We start from the raw sequence: 20,158 nt of genomic DNA on the forward strand, positions 1-20,158 counted from the left end.
GCTGTGAAAAGGCACAAAATCATACCTGCATATTATGAAGACAAACAGTGAGGGTTTCTGCTGAAGATTGCAATCTAGCATCTCCTGGAAAATGTGAGAGGCTGTTTTATGTCTTACTGTGATCACTGTTTAAGTCTAAACATAAATAATGATTGACGAAATAAAGCACGCAGACATCAACTGATCTCCTTTGCTCCACATCTCCACAAAGAGCCAGCCTATGGAAAAATTGATTCACTCTGCATGATATGAGAACAAGGCTGAGCACGTTAGATGCAACAAATGTTGTGGTGCTGAACATTTCTGAGGCAGAACTTGTCACACCTCTAGCTAAGCAGTACCTCTCCATTTATACGGCAGTGATTGCACTCAACAAAGAGCCCGGTTATGCTTTGTCCCTAAAAGGCATTACAACATTTGCTTGTTCGATTATGTCTCATCAGCCAATTCTCAGCCATTAGCTAAGTAATTGAAGAGTTCGTCGACAGTGCTATAAAGTGGCATCTAGCAATGACCTCAATTTGGCTCAAACCATGCCCACTTGGCTCCAAGCCTTGGCCCAAGCATGGGTAAAGCTTTGAGTTCCAGGGGTGAGGTGAGATGAGTGCCCATGGCATCAAGTCAGCATTTTAGAGAGCCTGGCATTAAGAGTGTTGCTGATTTTAATTTTACCGGATCAATGGGAAATCTCTGCGCTGCTGGCAGTCATACAGAGCACAAAACAAGGTATTTGTGACTGTTGGAGGCCAGTCGTCAGGCCTCGAACCAAAGACCTTCAGCTGCTTCACCTTTGACTCCTTCCCCCTCCCCCCACCAGAGACGATGATGTTCGATTCCATTTATGACACCTCAGATGATAAAGCAATCCATATCCACTGGCTGCATCCAGGCCTGGCCAGGTTAGTGACATCTGTCAGCACCCAAGTACTGAATCCTTCTCCCATCGTAGCAATAGTGTGTACCTTCTACAAGATGAGCTGCAGCACTTGCCATGGCTTTTGTAAGCCTTCCGCTTGAAGATCCACAGCCGTCTGTCACCTCTGTGTCCAGAAGGATAGATGCAACTCTTGGAGATATGTCGATGTTCGTTCATTGTGACTGGGGCAATACCTTGGATATCCTGACCTAACAGCACTAAGGGCGTATATGCACTATGCAAATGACCGCTTCAGTTTGTGGACACGATCACCCACTAAGGAGCATTGGAGATGGGCAGTAAATGCCGGCCTTGTCAATAATGGCCATGTGCCATGAATGGAAAAAATAGACCTTTGTATCTGCCAATTATATCTTGATTAGGCATAGCTGTAATGTCCAGATCCCTGTATGCTGAGGTGGTGTTAACCTCATGTCTCTTTTTTATCCCAGTCTGATTCCAAGCTATACAACGGCTACAACAAAGACTGCGTATCTCACATCTCTAAACTCACCAAGAAAGAATCCTTGAAGGTATGTGTCTCTCGGTGACAAAGCAATACCCAAACACTGGCCCTGTGTAACTAGCTGCTCTGTTTCCTAGCTTATGAGATGCAATTGTTGATTTCATGTTTGTTTCAAAATAATCAGTTTTCTGATTAGCAGTTCCACAAACAAATAATGCATTAGGTTCAGCAGCAGGTTGCCTCCAATCTGTGGGTTTTAGATCCTCAAACCCCTTGCAGGAACATGGATTAAAATCTGCACGTTTATTTTAGTACCATTACCTGACAGGGCACAGAGAAGTGTAGATGAGGAAGGCATTTCAGCCCATTCAACTCCTCTTTCTTTCTAGAGAAACTTGTTCAGAAAGACTCCAGTAATATTCTATTGCACTGTTCAAATGTTATATCTCATGTGGGCAATACGGTGGCTCAGTGGTTAGCACTGCTGCCTCAGCGCCAGATACCCAGGTTCGATTCCAGCTTTAGGCGACTGTCTGTGTGGAGTTTGCACATTCTCCCCGTGTCTGCGTGGATTTCCTCCGGGTGCTCCGGTTTCCTCCCACAGTCCAAAGATGTGCGGGGTAGGTGGATTGGCCATGCTAAATTGCCCGTAGTGTTCAGGGATTGGGCAGGTTGTGTATATTAGCCATGGGGTAGGGTAGGGGGCAGGTCAGAGTGGGATGTTTTTCAGAGGGCCAGTGTGGGTTGAATGGACCTGCCTCTACACTGTAGGGATTCTATGATTCTACTATTCCTAAGCAACACTTCAGTCTTGACCGGAAGCAATGTGACCTGTCATTTGATGAACATGCTGTATACAAATTGGCTGTGTCTTACCATTTATTAGCTGAAAGATGCCTTGGAGCATTCTGAAAAAAATTAAACATACAATGTTACTACAAAGCCTGTCTTTAAAATTATACTTTTATTAATGGAAAAGTCTAAATTAACAGCTTAATATATTTCTTCAGTCTCCTTTACAATATTAGTTGGTGCAATATTCCCTATTGACTCCTTTGTTGAGCATATTCCAAGGTGTTCTGTGAGATTAATTGTTTAATTTACTAACAAGGTATTTTAAATAGGTTCAGAAGAAAAATTACAGACAGGAGAAGAAAAGGGCCAGCAAGGAGATGCTCAGTGCTTTGAAGGATCCTTCTGTAATTGTGATGGAGGATTGGCTGAAGGTAGGTTACCCAAGCTGTAGTTGTTCTGAAGGAGAATCACTAGGCCTGAAACGTTAACTCTGTTTTATTTTTCTTCACAAACACTGCTAGACCTGCTGAGCTTTTCCAGCAACTTCTGTTTTTGTTTCTGTGATTGTGCAAATCCATCACCAAAGTTCCAACCGGTAGCCAAAGACAATCACCTGGGTGTAGTATATTTGGATTTTCAGAAGGCTTTCGTTATAGCCCCCTACAGGAGCCTGGTCAGCAAAATTAAAGCCTATGGGATAGGAGATAATGTATTGGCATGGATTAATGATTGGCTAATAGATAGAAAACTGAGAGCAGAAATAAATTGGTCATTCTCACATTAGCAGATTAGTTGGGTACCTCAAGGATCAGAATTTGTGGATGTAGGGACCAAATATAGTATTTCCAAATTTTCAGATGATACAAAACTAAGCAGGAATTTGTGTTGTGTGGAAGGTGTAAAATGTTTTCAGAAGGATTTGGACAGTCTTAATTCGTCAAGAGAACGGCAAGTGTAATATAATGTGGAAGAATGAGAGGCGATTCACTTTTGTAGAAGAAGCAGTGTTCCTTAAATTGTGAGAGTTTGGTCAGTGTAGGTGTACAGAAGTGACTGAGCCATCCTTGTCAATAAGTCACAGAAGGCTAACATTTCGAAGCAGCAAGCTGTTGGGAGGGCAAGTCTTGATTGCAAGATGATGATTTGAGTGCAGGAGTAGTGAATTCTTCCTTTAATTATGTAGGAGCTCGGTTGGACCATACCTGGAGTACTGTGTGGAGTTTTAGTCTACCTATCTCAGGAAAGATATCATTGCCGTAGAGTGTGCAACAAAGCCTCACCAGACTTGTGCTCGGGATAGCGGGACGGACCTGTGAAGAGATATCGAGCAAACTGGGCTTGGGTTTTCTAAAGTGTCAAAGAATGGAAGATGATCTCATTGAAACATTCAAAATATTTAAAGGAAAGACAGAGTAGGTTCAAATAAGATATTTTCCCTGTTTGGAACCTAGAACTGGGGGAACAATTTGAAAAAAGGGGGATGCCATTTAGGACTGAGACAAGGAGAATTTTTTTTTTACTCAGAGGTTTGTGAATCTTTAGAATTCTCTACCAAAGAGGGTTGTGGAAGTTCAATCTTGGTATGTCTTAAAGTAGTATTTGATATACTTTTTGTAATATGTTTCCAGTGTGCCACAGACCAATGGGGCATAATACGGATAAAACTCAATGATGCATTTGCTCAGCCACAATGAAGTTGAATTGCAGAGCATAACCAGTTCTGGGTCCTGTGTACACAAAACCTGTCAGGCCATGATGTCAATGCTCCTTCTGTGATCCTCACACTTCTGCCACTCCCATGGCCATTTGTCCACTGTGGAAGTCACGTTTTCTTTGAATTTTGATTCTGTTTTTTATTGCAGCTTGTTTCGTCAGTGTCACTGTAGGGCCTGAGACAGGCAAAGGGAAAGTTGGTGCACAGTACAACAACTCAACTCATGTAATGTAGGGAACAAATCGCTCTTAATTGATAGTGGAAAAAGTTATGTTAATTCTGAGTGAGTCACATAACCAGGTGAAGGCAGAGTCAAATGTAGAGTTACTGCATGTGTTCTTGCAGCGTTGCCCTGATTGTATCACACACAAAGACTCCACATCTGCAGTCAGACGTTCTATGCATTGTTTAATGAATGTGGTACAAAACGTTATTCTCAGTTTTGTTGTATCAATTGAAGAGCAATGACCCACAATTTTGCTTGCAGATCCGAGGTACATTAAAGAGCTGGACCAAATTCTGGTGTGTGCTCAAACCTGGCGTTCTGCTCATTTACAAAACACCCAACATCGGCCAGTGGGTGGGGACCATCCTTCTCAACACCTGTGAGCTCATTGAAAGACCGTCCAAAAAAGATGGCTTCTGTTTCAAACTTTTTCATCCTCTGGACCAATCCATCTGGGCAGTGAAGGTAATATCTTTCCAGTGTGCCACAGATTCAGGACCTCCCTTGAAAGAAAAAGGACAGAGGAGGGGATATTTCAATGCTGCAGGACTAGATAAAGCCTCAAAAAACTTACAGGCCCTGTAGGAAGGTTCTACAGTTTAGCATGCTGGAGTAAGCTTGCATTCTCTTTATGTTGTAACAGGAAAGAAAGCGAATAGTAATACTATTCAAGTAACCACATGGTGTGTCTTAAAAATGAAAGTGGGAAAGGTAGTTCTTGACTCATGTCAGTGAGTTGTGCACAAGTCAAGTTGTCACACTATCAATCTTTATAAGTAATGGGTTACAAAAGTAAAACTACTTTCTTTGGCTGACTAGAGGGAAGAAATAGAGCAGGAACTATCTAACCAGAAACGGGGTTGGTCAGAAAGAGACAAATACACACGCTTTTAAGAAAAACATTGGGGCAGCATGGTGGCTCAGTAGTTAGCACTGTAGCCTCACAGCACCAGAGACTCGGGTTCATTTCCAGCCTCAGGCAACTGTCCGTATGGAGTTTGCACATTCTCCCCATGTCTGTGTGGGTTTCCACTGGGTGCTCCGGTTTCCTTCCACAGCCCAAAGATGTGCAGGCTAGGTGGATCGGCCATGCTAAATTGTCCATAGTGTTCGCGGGTGTGTGGGTTATAGGGGGATGGGGCTGTGTGGACTTGTTGGGCCAAAGGGCCTGTTTCTACACTGTGGGGAGTCTAATCTAAAAAAAATCATCTTTTCCATTCACTTATGGGAAAGAGTGAGAAAATAGAAATAAATTCATACTTCATTCTGACAGTAAGTATGGGGCATGTGGAGTGTATTGACTGAACCTTAAATTTCTCAATTCCAGCTCCTTTCAGTTTAATGCTGCTCAAAAGAATGAAAAACCAAACAGTTAAATTGCTGTACATCACATGTCTTCATACATACTGTAAGCTGAAACTCCGCCCTCGCAATCTAACATTGGTTGCATCCATCTTGTCCACTGTACCTTAGAGTAACTGGCATGATGCGTTCTCTCTCTCTCGCTCTGTCTCTCTCACACACTCAGTCACACTCACTCACACAGTCTATCTCTCACACGCGCACACACATGCATACACACACTCGCAACACATCCATTTTTACTGTCCATCTGAGGATTAGATGTATGCCGTGGACACACTAATGTTATTTTGCTTAATGCTGCAATGTTCATGGAAAAGCGTTAGCTCTTGTTGCTGTGGAATCTGTCATGTTTACATTGAAAAGAAGATTGAACCATTCCAGTGCTGACAGCAGAGTGACAATGTGTGCTTAGTTTTCTGACATATAAATTCAGGTTTCTAGCACTGGACCTTTGCTGCAGTTTGGGTAAGATCTGCACAGGTTAGATTGAAGAAACTGCTTTGATGTTTAGAAAGCTCAGACTTCACCTCTGTCACTGGAAAGAGACGCAATGATAGCCTTTCACTTTGATACTTCAGCATTCTGTGTTCTCAAATAGTCGTGGGGAAATGATGTATCAGCTGGTCAGCTTGAAGCGGCAATGCCACTTCCTTTACCTTACTGCACTGATATTGAAGCAAGGCTATCACCAGTACACTGAAATGAGCCCACAATAAACAGTCCTGGATTCATGTGTCAGAATGGAAGCTCGACCAGTCTGTGCAACTGGAGTCATTTCATTTTTGAGACAACAATCCAGAAGTCAGACTAACATGCTTCCCAAATTGAATGCCACTGTCTGCATTCTATTTTTTTATAAAATATGTACCAAACAGTGGTAGTGGTGGTGTTATGGTGGTAATGTCCCTGGGTCAGTAACCCAGAGCCCTAGGTGTATGTTCACCATTGCAGATAGTGAAATTTTGAATTCAATACAAAAAAAATCTGGAATGCGAAGAAAAAAGCTAGTGGAATGGTGACCATGTAACCACTGTTGATTCTTGTAAAAATCCATCTAGCTCATTGCACACCCAGAGCTACAACATTATGGTTGACTCTTTTTTTATTGCCCTCTGGGTAATGAGGGAATAGCAATAAATTCTGGCTTAGCCAGTGATGTCTACATTCATAAAGATCAATTGGATCTCCTCGGGCTGCATTTCCAGAGGAAGTCATGGTTCTAACACTATGTCAGATGCTAGAGGAGGGTTTAGCCCTCACCTACATGTCCTAAAGAAACATTCACTGCCACCATTTTGTGACCAACCAACAGAAAAATGTCAACCAGTTCTCTTTCTGCAACATCATCCATCCTTATATTAAGTGTAGGCCTGTCTTTTCCAGGGTCCAAAAGGTGAGAACGTGGGATCGATAACACAGCCGCTGCCCAGTAGTTACCTGATCTTCCGAGCTGCCTCTGACTCAGATGGTGAGCTTAAGCCTTGCATGTTTCTGCCTATGAGATGATGAGAATGAACTTAGCCAGTATGCAGTAGAGTAGGGTGAAAATGAGAATGATAAGTTGTGCCTCGAGGAAGAAACATTAGCATCCAATGCTCTTCTGATGGTTACTCCCCAACTAGACACAATAAGCTCCATAAAAATTAGGATGCATTAATTGAAAGGTGGGCTCTTGACTGCACAGAGTCACAGTGCAAATCATTTTCAGGAAGCGACCAGAGTTTTGGCTATACCTTTAGAAAGTGAGCTGCTTCTTCCCCCACAACACCAACCATACAAGATCCAACACTTTATTTCTACCTGCAGTTTGTCTGCTAATTCTCTCAGTTTGGCCTTAGTCAAAGATTACACATAATTCACTGTTATGTCTTCTACCTCTGGAAGGGTCTTAGCAACATTCAAAGCCATTTGGAAGTTCAAATTTGTTCAATAAATTTCACAATAACATTTATGTTTTATGTCCAGCCCCTCCAAATGTGTCTTTATTAACAATTCATAGATTCCACTTAAATTCACTAGAATACAAGCTCAATTCAGCAATGATGAGCTCCCACTGTGTTTTGATGCTTTTTGGACAAGCTATGTGCCAGAATAAATAGAACTAATAGACCATAACAAGAAATAACAAAGTGTGGAGCTGGATGAACACAGCAGGCCAAGTAGCAGCTTGGGAGCTTTTGTGCTCCTAAGATGCTGCTTGGCCTGCTGTGTTCATCCAGGTCCACACTTTGTTATCTCAGATTCTCCAGCATCTGCAGTTCCCACTATCTCTGATCACAATTAATAGACCATAAGTTTATTTTTACAGTCGATTATCGGGTGTTTAGTCATTGAACATGAGCACAAGGCTGCCAATGTTTTTTTGAGACATGAACACCAATTTTTATTTTTTATTTTGTGTAATAACTTTATACATATATAAGTAAAATTGAAAAGCTGCAACAAGAAAGATTCAATCTTCTTTCCAGAGTATCCATTTAAGATATTTAGTCCCAGAGAAATATCACTTATGTTTGAAGATAACAAAGTGTGGAGCTGGATGAACACAGCAGGCCAAGCAGCATCTCAGGAGCACAAAAGCTGACGTTTCGGGCCTAGACCCTTAGGCCCAAAACGTCAGCTTTTGTGCTCCTAAGATGCAGCTTGGCCTGCTGTGTTCATCCAGCTCCACATTTTGTTATCTTGGATTCTCCCGCATCTGCAGTTCCCATTATCACTTATGTTTGAAAGCTTTTTCATTTCTTACTTAACTGATTCTTACCAGTCTTCCTCCTCGAGCTGCTGAAACAGTTTTACAGCTTCTTGCCACTTTTGATTGTCTAAATATCTTTCCAGCTCTGGTTATGTGAAAGTTTCTGCTCAAACACTGACAGCGTGGATACTTCATAAACTAACCTGCACTTGTGTCAGGCTGAAACTATTCTACTGAGCTGAAAACCTGATTCTTCTGCTAGGACGAAACTGAAACCTGATCCTTCTAAACTGAACAGAATTCAATTTAAACAAGATTAGCTGTGTCTCCTGATTTTGTTTTTGTGTAGCTTTTTTCTGGCAGAGTAAATACTTTATCAATCAACGTCAAAGGTACTTTGAAAACACTTAGATTAGAGGAGATTCCCTCATGCTTTCTTAGAAATGATGGTTTTCAGGCTACTTCCTTCCAAATGACTTAATGACATTTTTAATAAAAACCTTCACAGAAATGAAAACAAACCCATCTGTCTCTACTTGAAGAATCAACATTCCCAAATAGTGATTATATATAATGTACCTTTATCATATTAGGTGTGTCTACATCATTGTTTTTGGCCCATTTTCTCGTTTCTTAGCAGAAAGCTCATGGAGGGCACTTTCTTGAACTGATACCATCTGCATGGTAAAGGTATTCTCACAGTGTAGTGAGGTGAGGAAATCAATTTTAAAATGAAGGCACAGCGATATGCTTCCAAGTCAGGATGGTGTGTCACTTGAAGATTCTGCAAATTATAATGTTTTGTGTGTCTGCAGCCTTTGTCATTCTAGGTGGTAGTGATGCTGCACTTAGAGGCTGCAGTTGAAGTACCTTAGCAGCCCATCTTGTAGCAATACTAAACCTGCAAGTATGATGTGTCACTGGTGAAGGGAGTGAGCCTGGAGAAACTCGGCAGGTCAGGGAGCATTTTATAGGGAACAATCAGAGTTCACATTTCGATTCCTTGTCCAAGTCACTGGACTTGAAATGATCTCTCCTCACTTGAGTTTCTTTGTTTCTATTCTTTGTTTAGTTTTAGAGGCAGGAGTGAATGTTTCTTGCGGTGGATGTTGTGTTGAAATCATGGACAGCATTGTCTTTTCCTCATTCTAGCGACACTATAAGTACTGACATGAAGAAAATCCTCAAATATTGCAGAAAATATTGTTCAGAGTTTTTGTCTTTTTGCACACAGCACCATCCCCATTCCCTTCATCAATAACAATACACAAAATACATCTTAAATCAAGTTTGTATTTTCTATGGCCTGGTGGGTAATTAAAACAACCCACGTTGAGCTCATGATGACAAAATATTGACAGAGATAGAGATGGCAAAAAGTACTGGATGGGTAAAAACTAATACACAGGAAGTACCAAGTTATTGAACAGAATTTAAGTAAACAAAGCCATGGGACAGTGCTGTACCATCTGTCCCCACCCAACACTGGGGAGAAAAGGAAATGTGCAGGCACATGGACGCCAACACTGATGTGTGCATGCACAGACACAGACTATGATGCTGCCCAGAATCCTGGCAGCTTCAAGGTGCAAACCCACCCAGTTTCCTCCAGGCGCAGATGCAGTTTATAAGCCTAGTGAACTTGTGCTGGCAGTGGATAGACCGAGTGTGTGATGGTTCCTGGCAGGCTATAATACCACTGACCAGTACCAGCAAAGCCCAGAAGTGAGATCTCCCTCTCCAGAGCCAGTTTTCAGTTCACTGTTGGCACTGTCCACCAGCTACTGCGCAGTGTGAAACGGTTACACCACTAAGCATATGAAAGCTGCACCCCCCTGTGTATCTGACCATCATGAGGACCCTGGAACTGTTCAGCAATGTAGTCCAAGTGAGGAAAAGACTTGTATTCCAGCTCAATATCTGCAATGGTGAGGAACTCGGCAAGTTTAGGAAGGACTCACTGAAGCCCCAGGGGTGGCTTGCACCCAAACAAATAAGCCCAGCGAGGTTCAAAGACAAGAACAGAAAGAAAGAGGGGGAGAGGAAGGGTCTGTAATCGGATGAGTTTGGCAGCAACATGACAAAACCAGAACCTGGGAAAAAGGAGCAGCTTCTCCCAGATTCTGTTCACTGCACTTTCTAATCAACCAGTTAAAATAGGTGCATTGGAGATAATGGGAACTGCAGATGCTGGAGAATTCCAAGATAATAAAATGTGAGGCTGGATGAACACAGCAGGCCAAGCAGCATCTCAGGATGCTGCTTGGCCTGCTGTGTTCATCCAGCCTCATATTTTATTAAAATACGTGCATTGAATTGGTTATCCATATTGCTGTAATCTTTGCGACTGTTTGAGGTTTTTGGATTGAATTCACCCGCCACTCTGAAGTATCCTGAACTCCGGCCACCCTCTCGTGACTCCTCCCCTGTGGCTAAATTATCAGGTGGCTGATCTGACATTTATTTCTAGATGAATAAAAATTTCCTCCAACTAACTATTGGAAAGTCTAAAAGCCATTGTTTCTGGCTCTGGCTCCAAATCCTGTTTCCGGCTTTATCTCTGGCAGCGATCTGAGATCTCGGTCTGCTTGGAATCCTGGTGTTACATTTGCCCAAAGTGAACTTTAAACTTAATACTTGTGCCATCATTAAGATAGTCATTTTCCGTCTCTGTTAAAATGTTGTCCGTTCCTTGGTTTATGTGCTGCCAAAACTTTCTTTCAAACCTTTTTTGCTTTTTTGTTGACATCTACTTGTGCTATTCCAATGCAGTCTGGTCGTTTAGCCACATCCTTTGCAAATCTGAGGTCATCTAAAACTGTGCTGGCTGTGTGCTAACTCTGACTAATCCTGTTCACCAATCACCCTGGTATTCCTGACCGACATTGGCCTCTAGTCCAGCAATACCTTTGTTGTTGAATTCTCATTCGTGTCTTTGAACTTGCATGGCTTCGCCCCTCCCCATGTTTGTGATCTCCAACAGGTCTGCAAACTGTTCCACTCTCTTCCAGCTTCTTGCACATTCTGTACTCAAGTTGCTCTGCTGTTGGCTATGCCGTCTGTCGCTTAGGCCCTAAGTTCTGGATTTCCCTACCTGCACCTCTCCTCCCATGTACATTCTTCTCCTTTTAAGACACTCCTTAAAACCACCTCTATATCCAAGGCTTTAGTCATCGGATCCAACAACATCTACTCATCAGTCTCGGTTGCGTACTGTGCTCTACAATGTTGCAACACAGGCACTCAAGAAATATACCGTATACGCTCACTTAAAAGTTCAACCCATATAAAAGTTGATCCCACCACTTTTGGTTGAAGTGAGTGTAATTTTTTATGTACCTTCTGTAAAAGCTGACCTTCATTTTTCAGAAGTAAAATGATTAATTTCTTACCCTTAATTACTGCATTTTATTAATGTAATGACAGGCACAGGAAACTTTTGGATTTCCCCTTGAATTCCGGCAGTGGTCTCCCAGTTAATAAACCAAAGTAACGGGTACCAGATGAGCTTACCACACTATCTTTTGAGAAGCAATCACAAAGGTGTTGCTGGGTTTTAAGCTGGGGATCAAATAAAAATAGGTTTGAGCATCGTAAACCTGGTCATATTCTCATTTGCAAAACCTGTCAGGCTCTAAAATAGCAGAGAAGTGAAGAAAGTTGATATTTTGGAATTCTGGATGGTGCATAAAATTCACAAAAAGGCAGAATAATAGTACTCTGTCAGAAAACAAATATTTCACAAATTCTGTCACCTGAACTCTAGAATAAGCTCATCACATACTGTGGATTTGTCATCCAACATAGATAGCCCAATGAACGTGGATTGAAAATATGAGCGTAACACTGATAATGCCAACAAACAAGACCATTATTATTGTAAGCAGTTTTGAGTCTCATATTGTAAGGAAGGACACATTGGCCTCAGAAGGAGTACACAGGAGGTTTACAAGAATGATGCTGGGGATGAAGGGCTTGTCATATGAGGAGTGGTTGAGGGTACTACGTCTGTACTTGATGGGGGATATCCGATTTAAACTTTGAGAGTACTGAGAGGCCTGGGTAGAGTGAAGCATGAGGAAGATGCCTCCACTAGGAGGAGAGACTAGGATGCGAGGGCATAGCCTCAGAGTGAAGGGACAACCCTTTAGAACTGAGATGAGAAGGCATTTCTTCAGCCCGAGAATGGTGAATCTGCTGGACTCAGTGTCACAACAGGCTGTGGAGGCCAAGTCGTTGAGTGTCTTTAAGATGAAGATAGAAAGCTAGGTTCTTGATTATTAAGGGGATCAAAGGTTACAGGGACAAGGCAGGAGGATGGAGCTGACAAAAGTATCCGCCACAATTGAATGACTGAGCAGGCTCGATGGGCTGAATGGCCAAATTCTGCACTGTATCTTGTGGTCCTATTAAGATTGGTAAAAGAGACATCCTTGTAAAGACTTAGTCCACAAGAACCCCTAGGCCATAGTAGTTCAGCTTTACATAGAGGATGACACAAAAATAAAACTGATGGCGATGCTCAAGCAGTGTCAACCCTTGAAAATGTTAACTGTGTAAAAGTTGACTGATGACTTTTGGAATACATTTGACTCATAGACATTTAACAGTATATAACATATGTTACATTTGTGTTGCTGAGCAGCAAACTGGTTGTATACTTGAACTGCATTTCCAGTTTTATGTTAGATCTTTACTTCTCTGTTTCTTGTACAATACTTGAAAAACCTGTCGCATGTCCTGATTCATATTGTTGCATGTATGTGATGTTTATTTCTTAGTTTATTCCTGACAGTTTATTTTATCTCTCCTCAGGTCGTTGTTGGATGGATGCTCTGGAATTAGCTGTGCGGTGTTCGAGTCTTCTCAAACGCAGCACAGTTAAGGATGGTGATCTCAACAACTCAATGGATGCAACTCACTCAGGACTGCACAGTCTACTACAAGGCTTCAGTTCCACTCACCAGGGGCACTTCCAGTAGGTGCATAGGCACTGGCTCATTAATTGATCTATTTTATTGGACCTAGATTGTGAATATCTTACATGTAAGGTAAGGAGGTGAAGTCTGCAAAGAACCATAGACGTCTCTCTGCATTAAAGGGAGATAACGGCTCTGTGCAGCTTGAGGAGAACCACTTCACAAACATGGGTGAGGTGAGGAGACGGATCTCCATGAACTAGTAGATGGAGGCTATTTAGCAGGCAGCAAGAAAGTAGTACTGACTTTCAGGTTTGTTCATTGATCACAGTCTGAGATACAGCAAGACCCAGTTGTTAGTGCTAGTAATTAGTATAGGCTGCACAGGTTAATGGAAAAATATCAACAGTAATGAGTTGAACAATAGACGGTACTTCTGATGTGCAGCACGTGTGTTTCCACCGGACATTACGTTCCGATTGGTGGTATTGTAAACCATAGAAGGTCTTGACAATGTATTTGGAGATTTTAACATTATCACGCAATTGAATATCTGTGACTGGAAATGGGCATTGTGTGTACCAAAGTTGAATACAACAAGTCCAGGCTAGGCAATATAAAATGTGAAAGCAAGAAACTGGGAAAACACCAGGTGGGTGTGGGAGGGTAAGCTCGGGGGAAAACGATCACACTCACTTCCAACTCCAGGTACATAGACCTCATAGACTTCATTATCTCCATGACTGTGGCCATCCATAAACTGACGTCAGTAACCATCATTAACTTACTACATCTCTACTGCCTTCATTCATGCAAGCCCCATTCCTTAGCCAGTCTATGATTATTCTTCATTCTGCAGTTTTCCTCTCCTGTCCAATCTCTGACCAGTCAACTGCCTTTCTTGGCCTTTGTTCCTGCAATATTCATAATGGTTTCTCCTTTACAGGCAGAGTCCAGCTCTTTTCCAAGTCTCCACTATTACATTCCTCAGAAAGCCTATCCTTGACCCATATTATTAAGGGGAGGCAATGGCCTAGTGGTATTAACGCTGGACTGTTAATCCAGAGACCCAGATAACATTCTGGGGACCTGGGTTTGAATCCCACCACAGCAGATGTGGAATTTGAATTCAATAAATATCTGGAATTACGGATCTGATGATGACTGTGAATCTGTTGTCAATTGTCGGAAAGACCCATCTGGCTCACTAATGTCCTTTAGAGAAGGAAACTGCCGTCTTTACCTGGTCTGGGTTACATGTGACTCCAGATCCACAGCAATGTGGCTGACTGTTAACTGCCCTCTGGGTAATAAATGCTGCCAGGTCAGCGATGTCCTGATCCCATGATTGAATAAAAGAAATATCTCCTCTAACATTACCATCCTACCTCCAATCTGCTTGAATATGTTTCTTCCTATCACCATGTCCACCTCTCCAGGTCATTGCTGTGGTTTTGCAGGAATGAGGCTGTTCTAGATAAATTCACAGACAATATTTGGTGTGATTGTAACTATCGAGCACACTGTTTGATCCTTCCTTGAACTTAACATTGTCGTGGGCATCTTTCTAACATACAGCCTCATTAGCTGTAAAGGAGTGCCCTTTCAAGGCTCAATTCTTGTCCCTCGTGATCAGCTAATGCATCTCCATGATTTTGTTTCTCGTCCTGTCCCCGCATCTCTGAAGTTTCCCAAGGTTCAATCTTTGGTCCCCTCTGCTCTCTCATTTACATGCTTTCCCTGGATGGCATCATCACAATCATGATTGGACACCACGTGTGATAGTGTCATAAATTCTGCAAAAAAAAATGCTGAAAGCATGGTTTTGCAAATAGTTTAGCAGAGGTCAGATACAGAAATAATGGAATGAATAACCTGATTCTAACTGACACTGAAGTATAAATTTCAGTGATTCTATATTTGGACTGCCCGTGACTCTATGGCTACGTCTACACACTCAATTGCTTGATGTTAAACGAGACCATTTGCAGTTGAACACTGGGCAGCCAGAAATTACTGTTTATGTACTCTACAAACACTCGACCACATTGCTACTCTTGGACTATGTGAAACATAATTGTCTTATTTAATACTGAGATGAGTTTGAATCCTATGTTCTATTCCAATATTATGTATAACATTACCAGCTTATTTTCATCCCACCATCAGATCTATTTTTTTGTCATCTCCAGACTTTATTTCCCTGTAATCTTCCTACCCTTCATTCTCCAACACTCATCTAAAAATAGTCTCAACTTTGATCTTTTTCCTACACAAAGCTATAGTTGCCCATCCCTCTGTCCTCAGTGGCCAACCCCAACTCCAAACAAATTTATAATCACTGCCTTCTTGCCATGCTGACTGAAGCCTTATTCCATGCTATGACTACAGTCTACATTAGCTTCAAATTCTTTTTCTAACCTGCCATATTCCACCACCGCCCCCCCGTCCTGAACCCCCTCCCCACCGAATCCTACCACCTTGCACAGCAGTTGCCCAATGTGCATTTCCCATCTTTGTCTTACCTGTGTTGGCAGATCATGCCTTTGCTGCAACCCCTGTACCTGCTACCTTAAGAACTTAATTTTCTACTTCCTTTTCTAAATCAGAATCCTTTCTTGGATCCCACTTGGGCAGTTTAACATAACAAGGTGTGGAACTGGATGAACACAGCAGGCCAAGCAGCATCTTAGGAGCAGGAAAGCTGCGTCTGCTTTCCTGCTCCTATGATGCTGCTCAGCCTGTGTATTCATCCAGCTCCACACCTTGTTTTCTCGGATTCTCCAGCATCTGCAGTTCCTATTATCTCAGGTAATTTAACAATTCATTTTGATTCCGGCTGTTTTTCCTAAGCCTGCTGTCTTATTTTTTCTTCCCCCTCTCTGTCTAAAGTTCAAGCGATGCTGAATTTGCAAGCCACGTTCAGTACAAAGATGTTGACGTGTATTCTGATAAATCGGACCGAGAGCATGATCCTCACCACGATGAGCTGGAAAATGACACGATCGACAAGAGCAGCAGGAGTGAGGAAAGTGACACAGACCTGTCTGAAATCCAGGGGGAGATGAATAGGAAGGACTTGCCAGAGACAACTTACTTGGCAGAAGATTCAGAGGACTTTGGAGAAGTAAGAATTGTATGGCAAACACTTAGCATTATTTGGGGTTTAAACCGTTGCTTTTCCTGAGACTGCGTGCGGATTTTTGAACATGGAGTTTTTCAAAATCGCAACAAGTAAAGATCAGATTCCCACCTGGGTGGGATTTGATTGTGAGACACTGCAGAAATGAAGTTTGGGAAGTGTTGTGAACCGAAAGCTGCACTGTGTTCGGAAAGCTGCTTTGAATATTGAGTATAAAGTTTGATAAATTTGAAATTGGATCCATGCAGTGGCCTTCCCGAATCTGAAGCAGTAGGGAGGTTTCTCTTATTGGCCGTGAAGGAAAAGTCCTTGTGTGGTTTTGATAGAAATATGTTTGCTTTCCATTTGGGTCTGTAGATTGGTGAAACCTCTCAGGCTGAAACCGTGACTGAAGAGAACAAGAGTCTGATGTGGACAGTGTTGAAGCAACTCCGACCGGGAATGGACCTATCTCGCGTTGTGTTACCAACGTTTATCCTGGAACCTCGTTCATTCCTGGACAAATTGTCTGACTACTACTACCATGCTGACCTACTGTCTCAGTAAGTGATGATTTTTTTGTTTTACTGTCAAGTTAGCTCACATGGTTAGAGCATGGGACTAATAACCCAGTTTCCCACGTCAATCCCCATACCAGCCAGGGAGTCTCTTCTGATCTGGCCATAATTTTTCAGCCTCCCTTAAACTTGGTGATGCCAGAGAACTGGAGAGCGGCAAATGTTACTTCCTTGTTTAATGAAAACTGCAAGGGTAAATCCCATCAATTCCAGCCCCTGAAATGGACCTTGACATGCTCCCTGGACCTGCGAGTGACCAGGTTAAGGAGCAGACCCATGAGGAGGTGCTCTGACACATGCATCTTCCCCTCTCTGGACTCAAAGATCAGAAGCATCAGGCTGAAGTGCAACCAAAAACAATCATCCATACACACTTGGAGCACAAACTCCTCGAGGTTAAAGACGACATGGCAGCCTGTGAGCCCGTCTATTACAGAGGATAGCAATACACAGCACCCTCCACCAAACCCCTCTTTGTTAAGTGGGGGATTCCCACATGGAGAGCCTCCTCCGGTGGGGCTGTCCCAAATGTCAGGTATGTCCAGGCTGGTGACAGAAGAGTGAGGAAATGAGAAGTGTGCAACATCAATCTGTACAGGAAATTCACACAGGAATTTCTATGTGACCGCTCAAATTGTGCAGCTGGGTTCCCGAGAAATCTTTTCGGATCTGGATAAACTCGCTTTTTGTTTTCAAAGATGTCAGTATATATAGTGAGACGGGTGTTTGGCTAATTCCCTGGCCAGCAGGTCAGTAGTGGTCTGGATTTGTCTGGAGGAGATGGTCTGGCTTTAAAGGCATTGTGGACAAAAGTAAATATGTGTGGTGCAGATGGATGCCAGGAGTGAGATTTGAACACTCTCTAGAAAGGGACCAGAACTCATCAGGCTTTTGCAAGCAAGACACTCTTTCAACAACAAAAACCGAAGTTGCTGGAAAAGCTCAGCAGGTCTGGCAGCATCTGTGAAGAGAAAATCAGAGGTAACGTTTTGGGTTGAGCTATCCTTCCTCAGAACTGAAACGTTAAATCTGCTTTCTCCCCACAGATGCTGCTGGGCTTTTCCAGCAGCTTTGTTTTTTGTTTCTGACTGATAGCATCCGCAGGGTTTTTTGTTTGTTTTTTAAGACACTGTTTCAATTTGACACTTTAGACCACTTGGCCATTCTGGCAAGTTGCCAAAGGTGGCACTTCAAACAGGAAAGCACTGTCCTTAATGCATTGAAGCGTGGATACTGTTAATCAATTTGTTCAGTGGTGTTACGAAGCAGGTAGAACTTGAACCCGTGCCTTATGGCTTATAGGTGGTGACAGTGTGCTACAACAGCCCTTGTCTCATGTTTAGTTGGAGCCTCAAGCCTGCGAGTGACATCTAAGCCTCCGAACTTCTGACTCTTAAGCTAGTGTTTTTTTTTAATTCATTCACGGGATGAGGGTGTCGCTGGCTAGGAAGCATTTAATGCCCATTTCTAACTGCTCAGAGGGCAGTTAAGAGTCAACCACATTGCTGTGGGTCTGGAGTCACATGTAGCCCAAGGGTATTGGTGAACCAGATGAGTTTTTCCAACAATTAGCAATGGATTCACGGTCATCATTAGACTCTTAGTTCCAGATATTCATTGAATTCAAATTCCACCATCTGTTCTGGTGGGATCTGAAGCCGGACCCCAGAACATTATCTGGATCTCTGGACTAACAGTCCAGTGATAATACGACTAGGCCGTTACCTCCCCAGTTGAGCCACAGCTGTGCTGTCAGTCCTAACACAAACAAATGCACATCACTGGTGAACCTTTTACTGCGTAATGAAGCAACGAACTAATTAACAGAGGCAGAACTTTGTAAAATCTTGCAAAGTGCTGGTTGTAGCATGGGACTGCTTCATTTGCAAAGCGGAGGGAGCACTTAACTTGTCATCCCAACTGACCTGAGAGTGTTTATTGGACTGAATTTAATTGAACAGAAATTACAACAGAGCTGGGTTTATACTCCAAACCCATTTTATTTGCTTCATCTAAGCATTTCCATGTATTGATTTCTTCCTTGTTTACATATATAGCTTTTCATTAAAATGTGTTTGTTTCACTTGCTGTTTGTTTCAACCTCTTCATGTGGGAGTAAACTCTTCATTCAGGTTGTGGATGCTGGGGGGAAGCCTTTGTAAAAGTTAACACTAGACAACAAGAGAGCGCGCAGTGACTCCCAATTCTAACAATAACCCACAACTCATTAGGAATCATGGGCAAGTGTTTGCCATGAAAGGGGAATGGCAAATGAATGAGTGGAGATGAGCTCCAAATGGAGCCAGTAGATGCAGTGACCTTGCAGCAAAACAGAAAAGGAATTGAAATCTTAAAATAATTCTTCAATGAATCATGCAATCATTCCAGCTGGAGGGGTTGGTTTATATTTTGGTTGAGTACAATTTCCTGACTTTTGCACACTATATCTCTAGTCACAGATTGCCATATGCTTTGTTATCTGTGGTGTGTGGTACTGCTACAACAGCTTGCAGTCACTGCAAGTACATTATGAAAACCTGCTTTTGATGAATTAAACTTGTGATTCTTCAGTGACACATTATAAGAATTGTGCACTACCATAAGGAAACACTTGTCTCACGGTGTAAGCAAATGGAAGATACTGAAGTTATTAACTTCTTGCTCCTTTTTCACAATTTTAGAATCTTGTTGGGGTCTGAGAGACGTGGACTGTTGAGAGATTAGTGGCAGAAACCAAAGAGAAATCTTGACAAGTCAATCTCAACAACAGGAGGTCCAACTTTTATGCATTTCACAAGCAGTGCAATTAGTTTCTCGCTTGTTAAACACCTTAATAATGACTTTGATTTGCTTCGTTCATATTCAGCTTTCTATTTTACCAAATGTGCCAAACATGCTGGATGTGAGAATGTAGGAAGCAGAGCAGAAACCCAGCGGATTAAGCTCAACACTTGCTCTGAAGGATCTCCACGTGGGGTATGCCAAACAGCATCTCAAGGTACAACCAACAGAGACCAGCTGCAGCCCTTATCCCTGGTCATTGGCATCTGGCAATTGTCAACCTGGTGGCCAGTTGCAATCCAATGGTTTCCATAGCCAGCTGTGATCCTGCCATGATGTTTGGTATCTCAATGTGAGGTGCTGCTGTAAAATGGTTAGCATGGTGCCCAGGGTGGGCAGGGTGACTGTCCGTTTGTCGGGTGAAAGCTGTTTGCTACGTGCAAGGATATTGAAGGAGCAAACACATGAAGTTGTTACTTACATACTCCAGCTGCTTACAATTTGCTATTATTTCATTGTCGATTTACAACGAGCATGCAGAGTGAAGATGCTTAAGGGGTCAGATGTCATGCCATTGGTTTTTAC

At 42.5% G+C, this 20,158-nt stretch overlaps 1 protein-coding gene across 3 annotated transcripts in view; it reads left to right on the forward strand.

Moving 5' to 3' along the window:
* Positions 1–20,158, forward strand: part of LOC125459222 (oxysterol-binding protein-related protein 8-like) — a 138,848-nt gene that overhangs the window by 83,894 nt on the left and 34,796 nt on the right. For 2 of the 3 annotated variants that reach the window (XM_048545326.2, XM_048545327.2), the window contains 7 exons: positions 1,369–1,449; positions 2,507–2,608; positions 4,379–4,582; positions 6,866–6,950; positions 12,990–13,152; positions 15,986–16,220; positions 16,593–16,777. In XM_048545326.2, coding sequence (XP_048401283.1) covers positions 1,369–1,449; positions 2,507–2,608; positions 4,379–4,582; positions 6,866–6,950; positions 12,990–13,152; positions 15,986–16,220; positions 16,593–16,777 — 1,055 coding nt within the window. The remainder of the gene's footprint in view (positions 1–1,368; positions 1,450–2,506; positions 2,609–4,378; positions 4,583–6,865; positions 6,951–12,989; positions 13,153–15,985; positions 16,221–16,592; positions 16,778–20,158) is intronic. The other variant, XM_048545328.2, reaches the window with a different exon arrangement.

This window comes from Stegostoma tigrinum, chromosome 17, assembly GCF_030684315.1.
Source record: "Stegostoma tigrinum isolate sSteTig4 chromosome 17, sSteTig4.hap1, whole genome shotgun sequence".
Taxonomy (NCBI): Eukaryota; Metazoa; Chordata; class Chondrichthyes; order Orectolobiformes; family Stegostomatidae; genus Stegostoma; species Stegostoma tigrinum.